Raw genomic sequence first — 11,647 nt, forward strand, 5'->3', positions numbered from 1 at the left:
TGTGAAAGGGAAGAGTCCACAGCAACAAAGCCAGGACTCAAGTTCATGTTGGGTACATTGTGTACCCAACACAATCGTCAGGAGGCGCAGAACCAAGAGGGAGGAGATCAAAGTATTTGGCCCATGAAGCAGGACCAAACAAGGCCTGATACGCATCAGCACGGGAAGGAATCGAGCGAGTGCGGCTGGGGCGCGAACGGCGTTGAGAACCCCTAGAGAGAGAGGGGTCAAAAGGCGCAGTAGTCACAACGAGAGACTTAGCCGCACCAGGGGACGAAGTGGTCACCACCGGGGGCTGGAGGCTCGACCCAACCACAGAGGAGGGAGAGGAGCTGGGGGAAGAAGTCAGGACGGTCAAAGGAGGAGCAAGGTCGGGGCCCAACGCAGCGGGAGATACAGAGCCTGGTCTTCCAATACAGGCCGACTCGGGGGCTTGGTCGCCCACCCCACGAGCCTGAGAGGGTACAACGGAAACATTCAACGACATAGAGACGAAAAGTGATAAATTCATCCACGAATGTGCCCCCATACCCACCATGGAGCCACAATCAGAGGCAGGACACCCAACAGGAAGCTATCGCCGATCATGCCGGGACCCCCTAGGGGTGCGTCGTGAGTATACGCCCCATAAACGCCACCTTAAGAACCGTCTGTCCGTCGAGATCGGGTTCAGCGACGAAAGGGGGATTGACAATAAAAGGTTCCCCTCGCTCGAGACGTTGGGTACTACAGTTCTACGGGTGCAAGAGTATGCCTCCTTAAGCACCCGGGCGTCAAAACAGAAGAAGTCCAAAGAAATAATCCAAAACAAGCAAAAGGTCGCCAGGAAACGACAAGCAGATAGGAGAAGAGGGGGGAGAAAAACGAAACATAAGGAAAAGGAAAAGCGATCCAGCACAATTAGAGAAGACAGCAGCAAGAGTGCAAGACCAGAAAAGGACAGAGGACTGCCCCACGGAGCATTACACTCCGGCATCCGTCCACCAAGCCCCCTCACGACGCCAACGGGCCGGATGGGGAGGGGGATTGCATCCCAAGTCATCTCAGCTTTTGTCATTGTTGTATGATATCACTCCCAGCAGATCGCATGCAGAGTCATGAAAGTACATGCAAAGTACATTAGATTCTCAAATTTTACCCACCAGAGAGGAAGATTTCTTTCAGTAACTATGGACGGGGATATGGTCCTAATCACATGTGCTTTTATGACTTTGAGTGCATGTTAGACAGCTCGAACCCTAAGGGAATGATAGAATCATGTCACAATGCAGTAGCGTATGCGTACATCATCATTGACAGACAGATGAATATTGTTGAGAATGACACTTACTTGGGTAAGGATGCAGTCAATCACTTTGTAACCACGCTAGAAGCGTCATGGGCGAGAATCAAGAAGGGGTTAGTATCCTATGAACTTCACATGTCGCAGCAACAGCAATATTTGAGATCAAAGATCAAAGGCGATATTTGAGACAAAAACAGCCTGTGAACTCTGTGATGAACCTTTTAACGGGGAAGATGTAATCAAAGTCCGGCATCACGACCACACTGTAAGATGCCACAATTATCAAGCAGCTTACTGTGATAGATGTAATTTGCAGTGTATAAATTCGTACAAGTTCCTATACACTTTTTCCCACAGCGCTTCCTATGATTTAGGAGTAATCCTAAACGAGATGAAAGATAGGCCAGGAAGTGAAATAGATATATTAGCTAAGGATGGATTTAAATTTATGAAAGTTGATGTGAACAACTTAAGATTATTGGATAGTTTAGCCCTTCTCAACGGCTCGCTAGGAAAAATCGCAATGGATCATATTGATAGTGGGAAACCTACCACATTCACTTTGGCTATGTTAAAAGGGGTAAATAAAGCAGCCATCCCAAAACTGCTCAAGGGTAAACAATCGTTCTGCTATGATTATTTATCCTCTAAGTCTGTGTTAGATGAACCACACCTTCCTTCTCGCGATAAGTTTTACAATACACTAAAAGACGAAGAGTTGTCAGAAAAAGATTATAAACAAGCCTTAGAAATTTTTGATTTGGCTAAATGTCGCAACATAGGGGAGTATCTACTCCTTTACCTCAAAGTGGACACAGGTTTGCTAGCTAATGTGTTCACAGTCTGGCGAGATACCATGCTTGCTCTCTATAAATTAGACATTTCCCACTACATTTCTTTACCCTCATTTGCTTGGGATGCATTCTTGCTTAAATCGAAAGTTGAACTTGATGTTGTGTCAGACCCATTGTTATATGATTTACTTCGTCGGAATCTCCGAGGTGGGTTCACCAGTGTGACGAGACAGTACATGAATGTGGAGAACCAGCATACAGGCTTAGATCTAGGGGAAGATAGTAGCTACATCATTTACCTCGATTTTAACAGTCTTTACGGGTCGTGTATGACTGAACTGCTCCCTCGTGGCGGGATTCGGAAACTGACACACAATGAGCATGACGTGCTGCTAGAGCAAGGCTGTTACGGCCCTACTGGGGCACAACCGGGTTCTTCTCTGATGGTATTAGAGTTTGGGTATCCGGCCTCAAGTTAGTAGTGGCTTTCAAGGGGTGTGTTCGGTAATGCAAGTTAAATTAAAGGGGGAGGGATACAAATGTTCCAATTTATATATATATATTCTCCATCACCACGAATAATTAAATATATAACAGTTGTACACGGGGGTTATTACTACACGATTATGTACAAGCTTGTCTTCCTCCGAAGACACAGGATGCTCCACGGTGCACACTTTGGGTAGCCCTGGTTCCTTCTTCCATGGCCCACGATGAATCCTCTATGATTCTATTGGCGAATCTACCCTGGCCACAGGCCAACCAAATCACAGTCCCACTGGGTGCTCCGTCGTGGAGGCCTTCAACCACAATCCAGCCTGTAGCTGGCAGGTACCGATCAGCTCCGCTGTGTAGGCCCCTCCACGACCGATACTAGGGTTCCGAGCCCTAGGCAGGAGCCTCGTGTGATCCCGCTGATCACTCTCCTCACTAAGCACCACGGTGGCTAGTCTCTTCCACCAGCCAACCCCGGATAAGGCGATTCCTGATACTGCCATGTCACAGGCAGGCTAATACTCTCAACAGAGTTCATCTGGGGGTGACTCACAGCTTCTTCAGCAGACTCGTGAAGAGACCTTGGCTGCTTTGGGTAGACTGATCCGTCGTCCAATACAGCAGTCCCAGGTCGACTCTGCAATCAGACACGTCATTAGTACTGGGGACGCTCTAGGGAACCTCACTTACAGGTTTAGACACAAACGTCCACCTATTTGCTTCATAGATGGCGTTCACTGTCTAAGCGCCACCTCATCAGAGGTCAGCAGCGGCTATGTTATGAGCTGATTAAGACGGGAATCCAGCACCTGTGGCCGGTATATCCCGTCCTCACTAGATGGCGTTGTCCATTTGGAGTGGGTTTCGGGAGCAGACTCACAGATGGCGTTGTCGTCACTGCTACGTGCTCCGACGCTGGACTCGGATCCGTAACAAAGGCTAGGAGAATATCCCATGTGTTGGGTCCAAGGGATATTGGGTGTTGTGTGATACACTGCAGGTCCGACCTGAGGTAGCTAGGTATACAGATGAACTGCTCCTAGTTCTTTCACATACATGCATTACCAAGGATCACATTTCACCCTACAGTAAGAATATTCTTACAGAAGAAAGTCGCGGTCTGCCTAAAAACAACACTTAATTAATTGCTTCTCAGCTTCCTCAGAAAGATTACCTCGTTAGTCTGGACTTGTCACAGTTGCTCATACGCATTGGATTAGAAGTAGCTAAAGTTTACGACATCTACGAATTCGAGCAGGAGAGCTACCTTAAAAACTTCATTGAAACCAATGTTCGTGAACATGCCAGTACCAAATGCGCGATAAAAAAAAAAGACTTTCAAACTCGTATCAAACTCTATATATGGAAAGAGTCTCACAGATGTATCTAAATATGGGAACAAACACTATTTGGTCACAGATCGTACACATTTCCTGAAACATGCTCGAAACCCATTCTTCAAGCGGAGTCTTTTGTTAAGTAAGGATCGTGTAATATGTACTATCAAGCAGAAGTCTCTCCTAGTCAACACTCCTACGTATCTGGGTTATCATATACTTCAAATTGCTAAAAAACGTCTCTATGAGTTCTGGTATGATGTTGTCAAACCTGCATACGGGGATAAAGCGAGTCTGTTATATACAGACACAGACTCTTTCATCATTAAACTGGACTGTCAGGATGTTTTTGAAGAGTTGAATAAGTCTCCTCTCTTCGACTGTATGGATTTTAGAAATTTTAATGACACACATCCGTCCTACTCTAAAGCGCGAGACGGTGAACTAGGATTGCTCAAATCTGAAATAGGCTCTAAGATTATTAACCAGTTAATTGCTCTCAGACCTAAAACATATTCGTTCACCACGCATGATGGAGAACACACTTGTAAGTGTAAGGGCGTGCCATACCACCTACAAGAGAAACTCTCACACGACTCGTTTCAGCACACTCTTGAAACAAACACTTCAATCAGGTTTGTGTCGAGATCTATGCGTAACGTGCAAGGAAAGATTTGTACATGTCGCAGTACCTGCAGAGGATTGTCAGCATTTGACGATAAACGCTACATTTTAAGCCCCACACAGTCCTTAGCGTATGGTCATCCTGATATTCCCAATAACAATGATGATGCGATGGATGTAGAAGTGGGAGAGAAGGAGATGAAAGAAGTGTTTATGGAGGAGGAAGAGGAAGTAGAGCAACCACAGAGACTCTACCCAATATTCCGCCCCTGGAGCAAACGCGATGCTACAGCTCAGAAACTATTCAACCTTCACTAGATTTTATGCTGTACAATTTTTAGTTAGTATTAAGACAGATGACCCATATGACTAGAACTATTTATACTAAATGAATAGGATGTTTAATATTATTGTTTGTGAACTGTAAGAACTATGATTAGTGTAAAAAAAAATGTTGTTGCTGTACATAAAATATGTGAATAAACACCTGTAAATGACTATGTTTGTATAAATACTATCTCATTTCCTTAGTAGTTAGCAGTCTTAACGAAGTATTAATCATGGACAGTTCCTATGATACAATCCATGAGGAACATTTAGATATTTTCCGAGAACCATCTCGTGTTATTATTGCTGGATAGCAGTCCTTAACCTAGTCACGCGATAGACAGACAGACCGACAGACAGACATACAGCAACAATAGGTACACCGCTCGAACGCTCGCTCCCTCAGTCATGTGGTAGTGGGCCTCGCCCCTATTTGATTTGATAGAAGAAAAAAAATGAAGACTAGTAGTCCTGTATTTAAGATGAAAAACTTTTAACTATAAATATTTTTGACTGAGTGACTGACTGACTGCTTTTCTGGTGAGTTATTTGTGTGGACTCGGGAGATATGATCACCACATATAAGTTTCTCAAAGAAAATGATAAGCTAGGTAATGTCCGTATATTTAACACACAAGACATCCATGCAGTAGTGAGATTCCCTTTGATGGCTGTGCACGTGACAATGAAAAAATAAAGTGCAAAGATGTTTCGGAGTGCTATTTTGTCGAGAAATTATACAAAATTGTGTTTATTGACTAGTGAGAGGCTGAACAAGAGACTACGAGGTATGTCGTGATCACACAGTTAACAAAAAATATTAGAATTTGTAGGTAGTGATCACATCTCCCCAAACTCTTCTGTGCATATTTCACAAAGTCATTCTTCCTGACTCACCACTCTTAGTTTGTGGACTAGTGACCCACCTTTGTTTAAAATTAAATCTACAAAGCTTCACATTTACAAAAAAAATTATATTTGGTCATCAGACAGAAAGATCTGCCCGAAACGCTGCGCGTGCTAGTGGCTTTACAAGACTGTAATTACCATATTTGTATCCTCACATTCCTTATGTACATTCTTGTATATGCATAAATAAAAATAAATAAATAAATAAGATGATTTCCACGTTGCGTTACGTAACGATATAATGTGTTACAAGAACTAAACAGGCTTGCGGTAATATTTTATTTGTGTTTGGATGTAATGGCTATATATGGTTTACATTTTCAATAATGTTATTTGGTCATCAGACAGAAAGTTGATTTCCGCGTTACGTTACAATGTGTTACAGAGGCTGAAACTGATACACCAATATATATATGGTAAGAGATAAAATGGAGATGGACTAAGTCTCACTTTTCATTTTAAAATGACATTTTGGACTGCAGAAAGTTAATGATTTCCACGTTATGTTACAAGTGTTACTGAGGCTAAAACTGGTAGACTAATATTTATATGGTATGAGATGTAATGGAGATGGACTAAGTCATAATGTTATTTGGACTGTAGAAATTTGATTTCCGCATTACGTTACATTGTGTTACAGAGGCTGAAACTGGTAGACACCAATATTTATATGGTAAGAGATTATATGGAGATGGACTAAGTCGCACTTTTCATTTCAAAATGACATTTTGGACTGCTGAAAGTTGATGATTTCCGCGTTACGTTACATTATGTTACAGAGGGCTAAAACTGGCAGACAGTAATATTTATATGGTATGAGATGTAAAGGAGATATTGTGTTTGGCTAAATGGGGTTCACATTTTAATAATGATATTCGGACAACAGACAGAAAGTTGTTTTCCGCGTTACGTTACTAAGTGTCTCGCTCACTCCTTCAGTATTGAACGTTGAACATTCTGCGACATTGTCTTGCTATGATATTACAAGTTTACTGTTGCGCACCGTGTAATACAGTCCTAAAGGCATAAGACCAAACCGACGTCATTTATTAAAAAAAGCTATTTGATCATCAGACTGAAAGAAGTTTTCCACATTACGTAATGATGATATAATGCAATACAAGCGTGTGCTAATATTTTATTTGTGTTTGGAATGTAAGGGCTAAACACGGTTCACATTTCAATATTCAGACATCGGACAGAAAGTTGCTCGTTACTCTAAAAATGCTATTTGGGCAAAGAATGATGTTACCATGTTGGTCACGTTACATTAATGATATCTGGGCAAAGAACGATGTCATCATGTTGGTCATGTTACGTTACAAGGTTATAAGGGTGAGAGTGATGGGGGTTCGAAAATTGACATTAGTCTTCCTTCCTCTGATGAGCTGTCAGTCTAAGTGAAATGAAAAAAAGATACGTGAACAGCGGCAGCAGGAGAAAGGAATTCATGTTACTTTTCCCCTAACTATTAAATGATCTGCACAGAGAAAGAGAGAGAGAAACCACTGACTGCTATGTATATCCCATGCGGTTGTGTTTACAAAAAAAAATATGATTTGTTATAATAATAAGATTGAAGACAACCTTATGACTCGTTACTCTTAAGAAATGCTATTTGAACAAAGAAAGATGTTACCATCTTGGTCACGTTACGATACAAGGGGGTTTACTTCTCCTAACTATTTATTTATTTATTATTCTGTATAGCGAGAAAAGTGTGTAAGCTGATAACTTGCGGATGTCAAGTGTGAGGGGAGGGAGCGGTCGGCTAAGGTGAGCGGTGTCGCCTCATTTAGCCTCAGTCATGTGTCATCCTTTACAGAGGTGAGCCGCCTCGGAAGGCTCGCTCCCCGCCAAAAAAATTTTCCCTCTTTCAGTAAATGCTAACCTACTGACTTTGACTGAGTTTACTAAGTGATGTGCCGTGTGGTGATACTTCTCAGGTCGATGTGACGGTATGTGGACCTGGTCCGTACCACTCTAGAAGGTAAGGGAGGGGAGGGAGAGGGGTGGCCCACTCTCCCACCCTGTTTACAAAAACATTGCGGCTAAATTCGCACTTTCATTTGTACACACCGCTGGAAATTGTATGTTGAGGTCATGGCTCATCTTTGAGAATGAACAATGACACACACTCAGTGCTATGAAGAGGTTTGTTACTCAGAGTCCTAGCAAATTATGAATATATAAATAATGTATTTACCTCGTTAATGGCGGGCTGGGGAAATGTGAAGTGGGGAATTGACGACTGGCAGCTGCATGGGAGGGGAAGTGTGGGGCGGGTGGGACATATGACCACACCTTAATGTGTGAGGCTCAAAGACTACACACCATTACAGTTCTCCTTTCTTAGCGGTATGTGGGCTGCCTGCTGCTATGTGCCAGTGTGAGTGTGTTAGGAGTATGGTACGCCGTATTGCTGTCACTCCCAGCAGTGTGGTGGTGGTGGTGTTGGTATGTTGGTATGTGGATGGAGGGGGGAAGGGGAGGGCGTGACTGACTATGAAAGAGGTTGATGATGACATTCGCAACAGTTAGGCCTCAACCTTTGAAGAGGTAACCCATGTGGTCATGTGGTGTCACTCCTCAGAGCTATGTGGTAGGTATGGCCCGCATCTCCTTAACGCTCTGGAAGCAGGGAGGGTACATAAAACTGTCATTCTTTAAGAAAAAATAATGACTCTACTTTCACACACAAACCCACTGCCAGCTGTTACCTCCCTTTCCCCTCCTTCTCCCTCATTCTCCCCTCCAATCTTAAGACCCTGGACTCTCACGCTCCCCTCAACACTTCCTGCCCATGTAGGGGGGGAGGGAACTAATGAACGTCATTGATCTCCTCTCAGGTATGGGGGCTCCCCCCTCCCTCCGCAACATAACCTACATACTCCTCCTCCCTACATGACCGCATACCATCCACATAGTTTCCATCCCCTACCCAACATGTCTCTCTCAAGTGACGCTTGGCCGGACGCCACGCGTCAAAACATCCGGGGAAACACAGAAACCTTTGAGATGATGTACACATACCTACATACTCTCCTACCCCACACAACATGTCCCCCCCCCCATCATAACAAACTCTTTTTTTTTCCTTGTAGTATAACCACAAACACGACAGAAATATTTGTGGAAGATATCCAGAGACAGATCTAGGTTTCAAGATCTTAATTCGATGCGACATAGTTATGCCCAGAAAAAAAGTCACCCTAGGCAATCACAGTCAGGTACGACACCCGACAGAGAGAGAAGCCAGTCAGCTGACCTGACCGTTGGGACTCAGTGGCGGGGGAGGGGAAGAAGCAGGTGGCAGGTTGCCCGCGCCTGGTGCTATCCAGTTCCCACTGTAAACTCGCAGCACAAAATCACTAAAATCACTACGATTACACGGCTTTCGCTGTCGGAGGACTATCCACAACGATCAGTGAGTATTCAAACATGTCACACGCAAAGCTCAGTTTCTTGCGAGTTGATAAACACCGAAAATTGAAAAAAAACGGCAGCGCCAAGAAGCCACACAACCTCCCTTCCCGAGTCAACTTCTCTCTCTCTCTCTCGTTCTCTCTGTCTCTATCTTTCTCACTGCCTCTGCATCTTTCTCCTTTTCTCCCTGTCTGTCTCCATCTTTCTAAATGCAATAAAGATAAATACACCTAATAATTCCAATAATTAATAATTCGAGTCAACGTTTTAAAAACCTTTGGTTTAAAACGTTATATCATAAAATTTAAAACACGTTTTATTAAAACATTATGATGTCACGTTGTATAAACTAATTTACAAATTCTCAGAGCGCGTGCATAAAACGTAATTTAAAACGTGAGTAATATGTCATTTTTAAAACAATTTGAAAACGAGAAAATGTGTGGTGGTTAAGTCCCACTACCATGGTTGAGATCCAATCAGCCAACCTAACGAGCCTCTTACCATTTGTTGATGTGAGGGACGAGAACGCTGCCCTTCGGGAAGACGAAGGCCATGGAGGTGGAAATAATAACCTCCTGTGCTATATAGTAGTTACAGCGTCCCGTTTTACTGTAGTCCTCACTCATCACCTCATCAGCAAAATATGTGGAAAACACACTAACAAGTTATCAATGCCTTAAAAAGATGTCATAAACATAACAAAAATATACAAAACACGATAAATACAAGTCATAAACAGAACAAAAATTTAAAACACGACAAAACTAGTCATAAACATGGTAAAACACGTCATTAACAACCAATGACTTCATACAACACTTCATAAGCAACCAAAACACATCATAAAGATATCTAGACACGTCATAAACCAGCTAAAACAAATCATTAATAGCCAAAACACGTCATGAACCAGCGAAACACGTCATGAACCAGCGAAACACGTCATGAACCAACGAAACACTTCATAAACAACCAAAACACGTCATACACCTGAGAAACACATCATTAACCACCAAAACACGTCATAATCAAAACAAAAAAACGTCATAAACAAGTCAAAAGTCAGATACACAACAAATACTAACAAATGTGTTATTGTGAGTTTACGTGCAACACACATGTGCCTTTCATTTGAATTTTTTGTTTCAATTCCACTGAATTGAGCTTCATCAGAAACAGTCTTCGACTTTTTCCAGCTCCTTTTTTTCATATCCAGCTCCCTGTCGGCATATCCCAGCTCTTCGTCCATATTTCCCAGCTTCCTCTCTCCCAGCTCCCTCTCATCATATCATCGTCCTCATTTCCCAGTTCCCTGTCGTCATATCCCAACTCACAGTCGTCACATCCCAGCTCCCTATCGTCCTACCACCGCTCCTCGTCATCATTTCCCAGCTCCATGTCGTCTAGTCCCAGCTCCTTGTTCTTGTATTCCTGCTCCTTGTCCTCATATTCCGGCTCCTTTTCATCATATCGATGTTTCTTGTCCTAATATCCCATCTCGTAATCCTAATATCCCTTCAGAGTGATTAGTCATACTGGCTTAGCACTTTCTCCTCATAATTACAAGCATTTCATTCCTCTGATTTTTTAAAACATATAAAAACACGCTGCATCCATAGATGTTGTTTATTGATTTAGAATAAAGCAAAATGTAAAACTACTTAATGCAAAAAACATCGGATTGCAAGAAAAGATAGATAAATAAATAATAAAAAATGCATAGGCCTATACCTGCTTCATGGAAAAGAAGTCACAGAGGATAGCGAACTTTTTTTCCTTCATATGTGTCTTCTCAATAAAGAGACTGGTGATTTGGAAAGCACCTTCACTGACCTTCTTGTATATTCCAGACTTGGCATCCTGTAGGGAGCAAAGTGAGGTAATTATCAGGAAAATTAAGATTTGAAATAGGATAGTGAACATGAATGGTGTCCAGCCACTTAGACTTTCTGGGACTGAATGCTGACCTGCAATGAGCTAGTGTCGATCCCAGTCACTCCATATGGTTTAACCCTGTGCATGTGCAGGACTTTTATATATTTTAAATCTCTTTCAAATTTATTTTAAATATACATATATCGACTTCAGAATGGTCCAGGACGGACCTAAACGTCGTCGTCCCTTCACTTTCTAGTATGTGGTCTGGTCTCCATATATACATATATATATATATACATATATATATATATATATATATATATATATATATATATATATATATATATATATATATATATATATATATATATATATATATATATATATATATATATATATATATATATGTCGTACCTAAGCCAGAACGCACTTCTCAGCCTACTATGCAAGGCCCGATTTGCCTAATAAGCCAAGTTTTCATGAATTAATGTTTTTTCGGCTACCTAACCTACCTAACCTAACCTAACTTTTTCGGCTACCTAACCTAACCTAACCTATAAAGATAGGTT

At 42.1% G+C, this 11,647-nt stretch overlaps 1 protein-coding gene across 1 annotated transcript in view; it reads right to left on the bottom strand.

Moving 5' to 3' along the window:
• LOC138355203 (probable glutamate receptor) overlaps positions 1 to 11,647 on the bottom strand; it is a 265,094-nt gene that overhangs the window by 99,636 nt on the left and 153,811 nt on the right. Inside the window, exons 6-7 of the mRNA XM_069310057.1 lie at positions 10,932 to 11,060; positions 9,702 to 9,829 (exon numbers count right to left, since the gene is read on the bottom strand). Coding sequence (XP_069166158.1) covers positions 9,702 to 9,829; positions 10,932 to 11,060 — 257 coding nt within the window. The remainder of the gene's footprint in view (positions 1 to 9,701; positions 9,830 to 10,931; positions 11,061 to 11,647) is intronic.

Source organism: Procambarus clarkii, chromosome 66, assembly GCF_040958095.1.
Source record: "Procambarus clarkii isolate CNS0578487 chromosome 66, FALCON_Pclarkii_2.0, whole genome shotgun sequence".
NCBI lineage: Eukaryota > Metazoa > Arthropoda > Malacostraca > Decapoda > Cambaridae > Procambarus > Procambarus clarkii.